This window comes from Temnothorax longispinosus, unplaced genomic scaffold, assembly GCF_030848805.1.
Source record: "Temnothorax longispinosus isolate EJ_2023e unplaced genomic scaffold, Tlon_JGU_v1 HiC_scaffold_18, whole genome shotgun sequence".
NCBI classification, from domain to species: Eukaryota; Metazoa; Arthropoda; class Insecta; order Hymenoptera; family Formicidae; genus Temnothorax; species Temnothorax longispinosus.
Window position 1 is genome coordinate 521,346 of NW_027269992.1, and position 14,749 is coordinate 536,094.

General features: G+C 38.0%; 1 protein-coding gene across 2 annotated transcripts; it reads right to left on the reverse strand.

Moving 5' to 3' along the window:
* Positions 1 to 11,679: 11,679 nt before the first annotated feature.
* LOC139823791 (uncharacterized) lies at positions 11,680 to 14,719 on the reverse strand. 2 transcript variants are annotated; one of them, XM_071796280.1, is made up of 6 exons: positions 14,539 to 14,719; positions 14,293 to 14,388; positions 14,089 to 14,163; positions 13,390 to 13,601; positions 12,514 to 12,574; positions 11,680 to 11,895 (listed from the first exon to the last, which is right to left on the reverse strand). In XM_071796280.1, exons 1-6 carry the CDS (start codon positions 14,667 to 14,669, stop codon positions 11,841 to 11,843), a joined length of 630 nt encoding a protein of 209 aa, XP_071652381.1. In that variant the 5' UTR covers positions 14,670 to 14,719; the 3' UTR covers positions 11,680 to 11,840. The 2 variants fall into 2 exon arrangements, with proteins under 2 accessions (XP_071652381.1, XP_071652382.1); XM_071796281.1 differs by lacking the exon at positions 12,514 to 12,574.
* Positions 14,720 to 14,749: the final 30 nt, after the last annotated feature.

Here is a 14,749-nt window from a genome sequence, read left to right on the forward strand (position 1 = left end):
CAACTAAGAAATACGATTACTTACTGTTGGAGGTCGAAATAAACTTGCGGCTACTATTAATTATAGTTTAATGACAAACGTAAAAACAAAGGTATAAATGGTGAAATGTGCGACTGATTGTGAGTATCTTAGCGCGTGCGGTATCCAGGACGAGTCTCGTCTATCTGAAGTATATATGGTGAGCGTCTCGAAGCCCTACGCCTTACATGAGTACCAACGCCATATAACTAAACTTTGTGTTGACTCTCGCATGACCAATATGAACATAGAAGTAATTGTATCTAGATCGGTTTGTTACCATACGGACTACCTTACATTCTCCTCCTACAAATCGATCTTATATGTTTAACGCATTAATCAGTATTAGATAATATACATTTGTTTACAGCTTCAATCAAGTTTCTCTCTAGACACTGCTTTTGTAAAGCAATCGGCAATCATTTTGTCTATGTTTAGATATAATACTTTAAAATCGCCTCTCTCTATTTCATCTATTACAAAGTGGTATTTTAAGTTAACGTGTCGAGTTCTCTTAGATGAACTAGCATTATTTAACCATTGAATCGCAGCTTGGTGATCGCTATATACATTAATCGGCGTACTAAGGTATTCCTCACATTTCAATTCTCTTAGTATATTTCGTATCCACATCGTGTCCTTAACTACTTCAGCTATTGCACACAGTTCTACTTCGCATGTAGAGTTCCCTACAGTTCGCTGTTTGTTACATCGCTACGATATAAGCGAATTACCTATGAAAATAGCTCCTCCTGAAAGAGACTTTTCTTTCTCACCGTTACCCCAGCTTGCATCCGAATATGCTTTTAGTGTTCCGAACTCTTTATCATATGATAGCCGTTTATCTATAGTTCCGCTCAAATAGCGCAAAACTCTTTTACTTATATAATAATGTCGTTTTTTAGGACAATGGTATTGTGATAGGTAAGACGTTACATAAGCTATATCTAGCCTTGTTCAGTTAGGTAAATATAATAATTCTCCAATTAATTCTTGATATGTGTTAATATCACATTCTTTTTTTAACTTATCAGATATCCTATCTTCTCCCGGTACAATTGGTATTTACGGGCTTACATTCTAGCATTCCATGTTTACCTAACAAACTGTTAATATATTTTTTTTGGTTTAAGTGTATCCCTACGTCATCGCTTTCTACTTGTATACCGAGAAATGTTTTTGATGTAATTGTCTCATTAACATGAAAACTTTTCCGAAGTGAACTTAATATTCTATCGCAGGTCTTACTGTTATCAAGAGTAGTGAAATCATCGACATATGCACCGAGTACAAAGAAACACTCCTCATCTGGTTTATAAAAAATGCAACTCTTTGATGCTAATGGTACAAATCCACTTTTTGACAATTCTTCTTTCAATGTGTAATACCAGTTTCTTCCAGATTGTGGCAGTCCATACAAACTTTTTTTAAGTCTGCAAACATTTCCTGCCCCAAATCTGTTTTCAAATGCAGGAGGCACTTCCAAGTACACGGTTTCATCTAATTCGCTAATCAAATCAGCTGTTTTTACGTCGAAAAATCTCACATTCAGACCCTTCTTAGCTGCTATTGCTATTAATGTTCTCCATGGTTCTATACTTATCATCGGCGAGTATGACTCTTTATAATCGATATTTTTTACCTGATTGTATCCCACCGCAACTAGTCTCGCTTTAAATTTTTCATTGTCGTTTTCTCTATCTTTCTTAGTACTAAAGACCCACTTACTCTTAACTATCTTTACGTTATTAGGACGCTTAACTATCTCCCATACATGATTATCTTCTAACGACTTAATCTCATCTTCCATTGCTTCTAACCAATATTTCGAATTTGTATCTTTACATGCTTCATGATGATTACGTGGTATATGTATATGTATACTTTCCGCTACTTGAGCTTGATGTTTATCCTGTAATCTTTGAGAGCGCCTTACGCTTTCTTTTACCAGACGTTCTTCGTTTTCTTTTACATACTCCTGTTTTCGTCTTAGAATCTCCTCTCGCGTACTACCTTTCGGCCTACCTACTTTGCGCTCATTTATATCGCGATCTCCGTCCGCGTTCAATTGTAAAGTATCTTGGTTTATTATATCAGGCTCATCTGTAATATTCTCGTCGTCGTCCACGTTTTGTTCGTCGGAGTCTGTATCTTTCTCTACGTCATTATTATTGACCGCGTTACTATCATTTACAAGGTCTTCGATATTCCACCTTTCATATTTATCTTCGATTTCGCGATTATTTAAATAATAACTACCTTTTAGACTCTCGTTAAAGATTACGTTGCGGTTCTCGACGACCTATCTATGCTCAATGTCATACAACCGATAGCCAATACGTTCTCGTGAATATCCCACCATTATCGCTTTTCTACCGCTAGGTTGTAATTTATTACGCGCATTCTTCGGAGTATGACAATACGCGATACACCCAAAAGTTCTCAAATATTTAAGGTTAGGCATTTTGCCTTTCCATAGCTCATATGGAGTCACGTCCTTATTTTTTCTAGGAGTTAAATTAGCTGTTTGGGTAACATATGCGACGGCTTCGGCCCAAAAATACAATGGTAGATTAGCTTCATATAATAACGTACGCGCGCGTTCAAGGAGTACTCGGTTTCCTCTTTCTACTTTCCCATTACTTTCTGGGTTATATGAAACAGTTTTTTAATGTTCTATACCTGCTCTATTAGTATACTCTTTAAATTCGTTATTGATAAATTCGGTACCATTATCGGTACAAATCCGTTTTATTTTCTTACCTAATATATACTCGTATCTCTCTTTGAAAACCTTAAACTTAATAAACGCTTCATTTTTGTGTTTCAAAAAATAAGTAAAATACATACTACTATAGTCATCGATTATTAATAATATATACCGCGTACCCCCCAATGATTCTACTGGCATAGGCCCACAAATGTCCATATGCAATAGCTCTAACGGTTGAGTACTTTGATCATACGGCACTGGTTTATGGGGTTTCCTGGATAGCTTGCAAGTTTGACATGAATCGCATGTAACATGTTTATGTTGCTACTTACTCCTATCGCAATATTTTTCTTTGCCAATCTCTGCATGTATTCATTGTTTATGTGACCCAGTCTACGGTGCCATAAATCATCGATATTTCCTGTAAATTTTTCTTGAGCCGTCGTATTAACAATACTATTACCTGCTCCAGCGCTGTAACATTCATAATCATTATTAGCACCTGACCATGGAGTCATGTTAATTACGAAATGATCATTCACCGTCGAGTATTGCTTTCCACAATTGTTTCGCACTATATACGGTAGCAAACTGCAATACTTGTTCGTCACTTAACGATAGTCGTATGCACGCTACGGCGTCAGCATTTTTCTCGTCCCATTCCGCTTGCTCTCTCTTCATATCGTCTCCTACTGGCCTATTATTGTTTATGGCACTCAGCAGTCTTTTTAACTGCAAAACGGATTCCATTTTAACTCACCAGTGGAAATAGTTGTCTCCCCTCAGCAACGGGATTGTGGGCAAGGCCGTTTTATCCGCCATTGCTCCTTCACTCACGTTCCTCGTACGTTGTCTTTTCTTAGCCTCGTTTCGATAAACTGGGATTCCTTTTTACAACCATGCTCTGCTACCAATTGTTGGAGGTCGAAATAAACTTGCGGCTACTATTAATTATAGTTTAATGACAAACGTAAAAACAAAGATATAAATGGTGAAGTGTGCGACTGAGTATCTTAGCGCGTGCGGTACCCAGGACGAGTCTCGTCTATCTGAGGTATATATGGTGAGCGTCTCGAAGCCTTACATGTACCAACGCCGTATAACTAAACTTTGTGTTGACTCTCGCATGACCAATATGAACATAGAAGTAATTGTATCTAGATCGGTTGGTTACCATACGGACTACCTTACACTTACCGTTACTGCAATTGTACGTGCACTGTGATATTACAGATTTAAATTATAAATCAAATAAATAAATAAAAGGCAACGAGCCGTAACAGGATGACAGTGTTAATATATTCAGTGTAATAATACAAAAATAGTTACAAACGTTTCTGTTCTAATATCGAACCATCCTCAGTGTTCAAATTATATACGCAAAGAGAAGTATTCCCGAGAACATTATTACATAAAACGAACGCATAGAAGTAGAACGAATGTCGTAATATTACGCGCGAACTCCTTTAATTCCATCGGACGGAGAAGACGAAATTGTCGAATGTAATACGCTGTAATCAGATATAACCGTTAGGGCGTCTTGACAATAAAAATTCAGCTGTAATACGTACAATGCTCTTCGATTGGAAATTCGTAGTTCGATATTCTTGATTACGTTGTATTTTGCTGTGAGTACTTAGTGGCTACTGTACATAGTCGCAAGAGTGGAGTCGTATATATAAAGACGAGGAGAGGAGAGGGAAGGAGAAGGGGGAAGAGCCGTACTTACAAGGAAAGGAAAGGGAACGGAAGAGTCAGTAGTAAGAGAAAACTAAGGAGGAAACAAATTTAGGACTGAAAGATATCCCTCGGGGAGAAACTCTGTGTCGTTCTGCTTATTTAGTGGGGACGACTGTCTTTTAATGTGAATCATTTCTGAGGTGAGTCTCTTCCCGAGTGATGGCTCAATATCCAAGACCTCCGCACCCTCCCAGTCAAACTCGTGGTCCATCAGAAGTCTGTGGGCCGAAATGACCGACAAAGAACCAGAATTTCTGTTGATATTCATTCTGTGTTCTTTTACCCTCGTTTTGAGTTGCCTTTTGGTTTGTCCTACATAGGACGCCTCACAGTCTTTGCAAGAAATTTTGTAGACGACATTGCTATATGGGCCAATTTATCTAGATTATCTTTCCCAGTCTATAAAATTGACAGATGAATAGATTGGTTGATACACAAACAGAATAATATAGTAAAACGAAATATTAAACCCATTAAATACTCTTGCTCTTCTCCTAAAATTACATCATCGGGCACTAATATTTTTCTGAACTCTCCTTCCAACGCTGAGTCAGAATTACATACGATTGAAATTTCTCCGAGAGATTTTGACTTAGAATTCCCTTTTGGAAAACACCACGAGAAATGGTTTCATAATTTGTCTAATGCCGGCATCCCGGAGGAAGTTGTTTCGTTACTACAATTAGGTGATCGTTTTAATATGCCTATTAACAAAAAGGAGAAAGAAAGGACTGTTGTTGAATTTATTAAACATATTGAAAGAAATCTATCACATTTTAGAGAACATAATGTGGAAGTTTGCCATTTTGTGAGAAACAGATCTATTCGTATCGTCAATGATTGGTATAAAAACCATATCCAATATAATCCGATAGACAAAAAGTTGATAAGTTGGTGGGAGGCGACAAGTAAATTTGCTAAAGAACACCCGAACATTTTGTTCACACGAGCGGATAAAGGCAACGTCACCATAGCCCTTAATAGAGATGACTACAATAAAAAAATGGAAGAAATGCTGTCCGACCGTGAAACTTACACCGTGGTAAAGAGAGATCCTTTAAGGAGGCTAACTAACGATCTACGAGACTTATTGATGAGATGGAAGAGGAAGCAATTCATCTCGGAACAGGAGTACAGAGCCCTCCTAAAAACAGACGGTGTTCTCTCTAGAGCTCATGGACTTCCTAAGGTACATAAAACGGGTTGTCCTCTCAGAATTATTGTCTCCTCGATCAACAGCCCTTTATATATGTTAGCGTCCTTTTTACATAATATCATCCACAACAACATCACATTCCCAAAATCTCACTTAAAAAATAGTCACCAGTTGGTCAATGAGTTGAGAGGCATCAAGCTGGAGTCAAATTACAAATTGATTTCATTAGATGTCGTCTCGTTATTCACCAACGTACCAATAGATCTTGCAATTAACAGCATCGAAAAACGATGGGACTCTATTTCTGAGGGGACACACATACCTAAGGACGAATTTTTAATAGCGATTCGTTTAGTTTTGAACTCGACCTTTTTTGTATTTAATAACTGTATTTACAAACAAATATTTGGTTCTCCGATGGGCTCTCCACTCTCACCGATTATCGCCGATATCACGTTACAGGACATAGAGGAAAGGGCAATAACTTTGTTACCTTACATTAAATTTTATCACCGATACGTAGATGATATTTTCATGGCAGCCCCCCCTGAGAAATTTGTAGACATTTTAGAAACTTTCAATTCACAACATAACAGGCTCCGGTTCACGATTGAAATCAGTGACAATAACGTACTCAATTTTCTTGATGTCGAGGTGGCGGTGAGAGACGAAGAGTTCGAATTCGACTGGTACCATAAGCCGACTTTCTCGGGGAGATACCTCAATTTCCACTCGCACCACCCTATATCCCAAAAAAGGGGAGTCATTTTCGGACTGGTTGATAAAATTTTGACAATATCTGATCCAAAATTCCACAAGAAAAATTTTGACTTCATTATTCATGTACTCCTAATGAATGGTTATCTTTTACCTTTCATATTCTCTTTCATTAAAAATAGAGTTACACAATTCGGTTTACAAAAAAGAAAAGCTGATTTGTCGTTAGAGCCATACAGGACCAGATATTTCACCCTCCCATATGTCAGATCTGCATCAGAGAAATTCAGAAGTTTTGTTAAAAATTTAGACATTGCCTTTTCGGTGGCACACCCATTAACAAGATTTATTAAGACTGGGAAAGATAATCTAGATAAATTGGCCCATAGCAATGTCGTCTACAAAATTTCTTGCAAAGACTGTGAGGCGTCCTATGTAGGACAAACCAAAAGGCAACTCAAAACGAGGGTAAAAGAACACAGAATGAATATCAACAAAAATTCTGGGTCTCCGTCGGTCATTTCGGCCCACAGACTTCTGATGGACTACGAGTTTGACTGGGAGGGTGCGGAGGTCTTGGATATTGAGCCATCACTCGGGAAGAGACTCACCTCAGAAATGATTCACATTAAAAGACAGTCGTCCCCACTAAATAAGCAGAACGACACAGAGTCTCTCCCCGAGGGATATCTTTCAGTCCTAAATTTGTTTCCTCCTTAGTTTTCTCCTACTACTGACTCTTCCGTTCCCTTTCCTTTTCCTTTCCTTTCCTTGTAAGTACGGCTCTTCCCCCTTCTCCTTCCCTCTCCTCTCCTTGTCTTTATATATACGGCTCCGCTCTTGCGACTATGTACAGTAGCCACTAAGTACTCACAGCAAAATACAACGTAATCAAGAATGTCGAACTACGAATTTCCCATTGAAGAGCATTGTACGTATTACAGCTGAATTTTTATTGTTAAGACGCCCTAACGGTTATATCTGATTACAGCGTATTACATTCGACAATTTCGTCTTCTCCGTCCGATGGAATTAAAGGAGTTCGCGCGTAATATTACGACTTTCGTTCTACTTCTATGCGTTCGTTTTATGTAATAATGTTCTCGGGAATACTTTTCTTTGCGTATATAATTTGAACACTGAGGATGGTTTGATATTAGAACAGAAACGTTTGTAACTATTTTTGTATTATTACACTGAATATATTAACACTGTCATCCTGTTACGGCTCGTTGCACTTTATTTATTTATTTGATTTTAATTTTGTGAGCCTTATACATTATATTTAAATAATAAATATTAATATATAATACATATTTTTATATACAATTATATATTTATATAAATAAAATAAATATTGTTACGCCCGTGCTGTACGACCGTGCCGTGCGCTCATACGAGTCGCCCCGTAGAAAGAAGTCGCGAATCGTCCTTAGCGACGGTTGTCATGTATCATCGACTGTGAGATTATACTCTGGGAATCCGTCACGTTCGGACGTGTTTTCCCGAGCTTCTTGTATTACGATATTAAACGAGTTCCTTTTCTAACAACAACGAGCCTTGATTCATTTGTGAGAGTGCCGGAATACGCGTCGCGCGTGAGTGAGTGCAAGAGTGAGACGAGAACGCGCGACAGGCGTAACAATATATTAATAAATAGGCTTATAAAATCTGATTTTTTATTTTATAACATTCATTAAGACCCTATACAAAATAACTACTATTCTAATAAGTACAGTTATATTTTGACGAAGTTATTGAAATATAATCTTACAATTGCACAATATACATGTATTTGTACTGCAAGAAGTACACAAAATATTGATTTCAATACGGTAAAATCGTTTATTTTCGTGTTTTCTTTTTATATTATTTTAGTTCCACGTTACCTTAATTATATTTTCATTCGTAGAGCATTCATAATTGTTATTCGCTTCTGTTTTCCTAACTCTATTGCATTGCCGTGTATAACATGGTCGACTTCCTCGTCATGTCTGAATTGTACACCTATGGGCATTTCATCATTTTGAAGTAGGCAGATATTATGTAACACACAGCAAGCTAAAATAAATTCTGGAACTTTTTTGATATCTGTTAATAGTAAACAGTCCAGAAGTATCCTGAAGCACACTTTCAGGGACCCTATAGCATGTTCAACTGCCATTCTCGTGGACGGCAAACAATAATTGAACAGATGTCCATTATTCCGAAAAGGCACCATTATGTGAGGATGAATGCCATATACAGCATCTCCGATGATATGTGAATCATTCGGAAAATACTCTTCAAACAATTCAAGAAAACGGGCTACTGGCGAGTTCCGACAGACTCGAGAGTCGTAGACCGATCTAACCTGTCCAGCATATACGCACAGTATATACAGTAGCGCAACACTCTGTCGGCACTTTTGATGTTAGCGTGGATGAAAATGAACTGCACATGCGCGTGCGAGGTATGTAACCAATCAGAGCACCAGTAATCTGTCTCACTTCCTCTCACTGTTATAAGTCTCTCTCTCTTTCTAATTTATCGTTGTGTGTCAGACGCGCGCGTTTTGATTGGGATAATGTATGGAGACGCATGTTTGACGTGCGTTATAACGCGCAGAAACGCATGCATAAACAACAAGGGTTACATTTGAGATAGAAATAAAACATGATGTACAACCAGATGCGCGCTATATATTTATTTATTGGCATTATATATTTTTTAATTATATATATTGTGACGTTGCGGCCCGCCGCTTCGTGGCAGCGCCCCGCCGCCGTCACAAGGCGCGGAAATTCGCGCCCAGGGACGAGCCAGAGAGACGACGACGAGATCTCCAGAGGCCAAAAATTTATATCATTTCCGCGTTTTGATTATTGTTTTATTTTTATGTAATCGTAATACGCGCGGCGCTTCACCCCACCACGACGAATCTTCGAGGGAATACACCTAGCGGAAGGGTCCGGGAGGACCAAGGACCGAGGAGGGGTGGCGAGGGCGAAAGCGGAAACCACTGGGATCCCGGGCGGCGAGAGCAACGCGGTAGACGTGCAGCGCGTGAGGCAGCGATGGACAAGGCCGCCGATAGCGGGGCCCTAGGCGCCTGGGGAAAACCCGGCCTCAGCAATCTGCCTCCACGAAATACCGGCCCGCGGGGTAACTGATCACCGCCCCGAGGTCAAACCGGAGGCACACCGGCTAGAACGAAGTCCAGTCCGCTGTCCAGGGACAAATTGAAGGAGTCGCTACGCCGCCGAGGGACCGTTGCGCGCCTCCGAAGGATCCCCGAAGGACCTTACGACGATCCTGCGTTAAAATATCGCGCGAGCTTGCAAGCTCGCTCCCGATTGGCTGGCGCGCCCCTACGGAAGGGGGTGCCACATCGATTCCGCAATCGAGCGGATTTAGCGAGACACTCTTTGGTCGTCCGTCGGCGAGGCCGAACACGAAAAGTTTCCTTAAGATTCGCGATAGCCGCCCCGAGTCGGGCATTCGTTTCGTTCTGCGACGACTTGGTACGAGGTACGTGACGGCGAGGAGCCCTACGGGGAGGCATCGCATCGGTGAGGTTGCCCGCAAGTACTTAATACCGACATGTAACGCCACGACGCCGCCCTCCGGTGCGCGCTCTCGTCCGGGATTGCGTTTGTAAAATCGCGACACGTACGGTTCCTTGAGATTGAGTATCGAATGGCGATCGACAGCGAGAGCAAAGGGCCTCGGGATGGTATCGTGGCCGCGGAATCGCGATAACGACGTGATAACAAGCCTCTGGAGATCGCGATAGATTCGTTGGCGAAATCCAGTAATGCGAGTCCGTTTTCGGGTAATGTCCGCGCTCGCGGTTGCGTCTCGCGCACACGGTGTTCACGGCGTATCGAATTACCAAATATTGCGTAGGTCGGAATGTCGTCCGCGTCGGCACATCAATCGCGTCAACGTGCCGTTTAGGTGGGCTAATTGCCTTAGAAAGTTATGCGTGTCAGGATAGTTATGTTCGGATGCGTGTTTCAGTAATTGCGTGTAAGAAGTAGTCGTGCAGGCGGGAGAACGTTATTCGCGTGATTTACTCCATTCTCGCGATCGGCCCAGTGCCGTCGTGATTGCGTATTATTATTGCTCGCGGTAATTCCGCATAAATTTCCTCGCGTTTGTTCCCGTATATCGCGCTATGCCGAGTACCTCGGCGTATCATTCGTCGCGTTCGAAAGTCACGGGAGACAAGGTGCCGAATTCGATCAGAATGATTTGCGTTGACTTTAGTTATTACGTGCGTTAGATTAAGTCCGTATTTTCGCGTTAGTTATAAGATTTCGCGTCTCCTGGCGATCGCGCCGGAATATTTCTCGCGTTATTGCGTTGCGTACGGTCCTCATTACGTTGAGCCGCGGCTTACACCACGATTCCACTGGCGTTAGGCTTAAGATAATTGGCGACAGAATTCTCGTGCGACTCTATACGTGGCGTTCACGCGCTCCGAGCGTGACGTAACGTCCTCTCGCGATCTTTCCTGCGAGACCAGATTTTCTATTACCGGGATTATTTCGTGTTTACTGTCGATGTTCCATATTAATTATAAGTTTCATCCTACTGTATTTCTCTAATCTAATCGCAACGCATTCTGCGCGTTTACTATACGATAACGGGATACTCCGTTCATTTCTGGCGTCCGCGCTATTATTATTTTTGTTGTTTTATTTCTGACGCTCGCGCAATTAATTATTTGATTTGTTTGATTGACTGGAAGCCGAATTGGCATGTATTATTTCACCCGCGAATTACGAAAGAATAAATGTTACTTTTGATTTGTTAATCGCTCGAGTTTCGTGGCCTTAATTATGGTGTGTCACTCCACCGGATATCGCGCTGCCCTTTATCACCCCCCGCCCCAGCCCTTAGGTCGAGCTAGCCGATTCCTCGCACGTCCGCACGTTTCGTCTCGCGTCTCGTCTCGGTTTTCTTTCGCGATTTCGCGGACGCGAATTCACGCGTCTGGCGCCCAACAGCAAAATCGTTTCGCGAAGTGTCGGAGGTGCGAGGGAATCGTCGGAGAGGCCTGTCACCTTTCTCTCCGTTTCCCCTTTTGATCCGGCACACGTCCCGGCGCGGTCCGGGAGTGCAAAAAGCCGCGACAATATATAGGTATATACAAAATACAGATAAATTTTAATAATTTGTATAGCAATTGTACAAATGTGCCATATTACTTCTTCGTGTTATACACGAGTTATATAACACAAATCAAAAAGTTATTTATGCTATCAATATTTAAACGGTCACAAAAGGAAATATCAAGGAAATATTAAGAAAATTATATAATACAACTTGTAACTTAATTTTATCTCATTCTTTTTATTCACAATGATAACTATGTATATGTATATTAGGTATATGTATATGTGACAAATGTATAAACTGTCAAGTTACATGATTTCTGCAATGATAATTGCAATAACAAAGTAAACGAAATGAAAGAACTAATAAAAGTTAAATCTGTTACATGCCCTTTTAAAAAGCGGATAAAAAGTATGTAAATAAGTTGATGACTCGTGGTGGCAATATTCTGTGGAAAAAAAAATAAATAAAAATTATGAAATAATAAAAAATAAACAAAACGTACAAAGACTTAATTATATAAATAATACAATAATATATATGTAAATATCATGCAAATTAAAGAATAGTAAAACAAAATAAAAAATAATAAAAAGTGCATAAGATGTAAAAAGAATGTTAAATATAGTTTAACCCTTAAATGCCACACCTCTCAAGAATCTCGTAAGTTCACTGAGAGGTCTAAAAGACCCCAGCATGAAAAATGTCTCCTTACTCATTGATTTTTTTATCTTTAGTTATGACAATTTTTTTCAATGTTGTTCAAGGTCTAGAGAAGAGTATAAAATGCTAATATTGTTCAAATTTTAATTTTAATATATAGTATAAAAAATTAAGTAAACTGAGTACTGCTAAGTGTATGTACACACGGGTAGGTCAATCACTCAACTATCATCAATGGGAGCATGAGCTCCATTTTTGGCAAGAACATTTGAAAACATTTCATTCTAAAGGGTTTGGGGTCCGCTGGACCCCACTGGTCATTTAAGGGTTAAGTAAAAGATAGTGTGTATAGAAATGCAAATAGTGAAAAAAAGTAGCTAAAAGAGAATCATAGATAGCTTACACCAACCAAACACATAGTAAATTTTCTTCTTCCTTTATAATGACACCTAGCCTCATCGGGACTAATGCGGCCAGATAGAAAAAACACATATTAATATATTTAATGTAAGTTAACAAAATCAGTTCCAAGCATACATATATAAAATAGAAATTTTATTGACAAATATTAATACATAAAAATAAAAAAATGTCATACTAAATAAAGTTAAAAGTATACAATAATAAAAATATGCAATTTGTGTAAAACATAACAAAATGTCTTGACTCCTAATATTCTTATACCTAAAATATATTTATTAATTTCTTGTGTCCAACTCAATCATTAGTCCGTACTTCAGTTACTCAATCCACCTCAGTACGAACCAAAGAAAGAGTGGAAAAAAAGTAACTTAATATTTACAGTTAAAACTTTAATATTTAATACTTATAACACTGTATGTAACTATGAAATCTATTTATTATAAACATAGCATGCAAACAGAAAATAAAGATTAAGAAAATTATAAGTTGTTATTACCATGACCATAAACTGTTATAACATAAACACGTGAAAGTATATGCTCGCATCTATGCACAAAATGCAATGACGTTCTAATAGTGGCAATTGGCAATGAATTTAACTTTACAGCTAACACATCAAAAATTTTATCATTTATACCGGGTTTAATTTGCCACGTTTGTGTAAACTTATGTAGACTGCGTATGGCAAGTAATGCTAATTCTTTTTGAAGTTTTTTATAACATCGCAGACTTAGAAAGTATATACCTAAAGCAAATTGTTTAAATTCGGAACTATACCGTCTTCCACGTTTGCTTTTAATTTGCGCATCAATTTGGGCAGATAACAATCGTGCGAAAGTCGGAGAAAAAAACTTACAGCCTAATTGACGTAGAATCTCATGGTCCTTAAGCTTCTCTTTTTCTGCTTTCTTCTTCCTTATAGTTAAAATCTTCACTTTCTTCTGAAGCCGTCTGTTTCTTTCGTCCAGTGTTTTTACTCTCCCTTGTAATCGTACAATGCGTTGTTGCAATTTTTTCTTCCGCGGACTTTCTTCTCTTCTTATTGAGCGTGTGCTGCTGGACGTGCTCCTATACATAACATATACATATATTATAGCAAAAAACAGATAGTAAAACTCTAGAAAGAAAGTTGAAGTATTAATTACAATTTTAGAAATGTCAATAACAAAAAAATATAAAAATAAAATAAACCAAATATTTATTATAAAATCTTGAAAAACTTATATTTAAATATTATAATTAAATAGAGATGGTATTGATAACCTTATTTATTTAAAATTATGTTATATATGCATGTATTCCTTATATGTATATGCAGACATGTTAAAATAAGACAAATGTTTTTATAAATACAATTACTCTCACGTAATATTATTTATGTCTTGTTATATTAAATGCAGAATGCAATTTTTAAAAGAAAAGAAACATAAAATGGAATGTAATAAGTTGTAAGTTTAAATCAAAATTTACAGACTGATTATAAAAAACTGTATAAAAGAAATAATATATTATAAAAATACATATGTATGTATATAATGTAAATACAAATACGTACGGCTTAGCAATATGGACATTTTTATCACATTTTGGCATCTGCTCTGTAGGCGAGAATGATTTCGACTGTAAGTCACTGAAACATACCATTTTAATGTAATATTACTTTTCATTGCTAAATAAAAAATGTCTAAAAAAAGTTAATTATAAGAACAAAATACTATCTATAATAGAAAGATAAATACATTTTCAGATATTTAAGTACCTATTTGTTTCCTCTTGTTGTAAAATATAAAGATTTTTTTCTTCAGGTAGCTCTTCATCCATCTTTTCATTTGCTGATGTTGTAATACATGCATTGCTATAAATTATATGCAATATCATTAATTAATGTGTATATTATCAAAAATATTGTTTGATATTGTTTAATATACAATATACTATTGAATATAAAAAACCACATTATTTAGAATAGAAAAGATTATACATTATAAGATGTGTATGGGCTTACTTTCTTCCAAAAAATATTGTTGGTACAGCATCTGGTTGAAGATGAGCTCTACTCTTACTTATCTTGTACCACTTTTCTTCAAAATGTAAGTGGCACAATCGGTAATTGCGATGGCCATATTCTGCACCCATTGCTTCCAAATCTAATCTTTCACAAGCACGTATCCATTGCAACCATCTGTAAATATTATTCATGTAAAGAAATATTGTAA

Coding starts and splice junctions, on each gene's coding strand:
- LOC139823791 (XM_071796280.1), bottom strand. CDS start 14,669: ATGGGTGCAGAATATGGCCATCGCAATTACCGATTGTGCCACTTACAT. Junction 13,602..14,088: donor AATGTCCATATTGCTAAGCC/GTACGTATTTGT, acceptor TGTTATGTATAG/GAGCACGTCCAGCAGCACAC. Junction 11,896..12,513: donor TTACTATGTGTTTGGTTGGT/GTAAGCTATCTA, acceptor TTTTTTCCACAG/AATATTGCCACCACGAGTCA.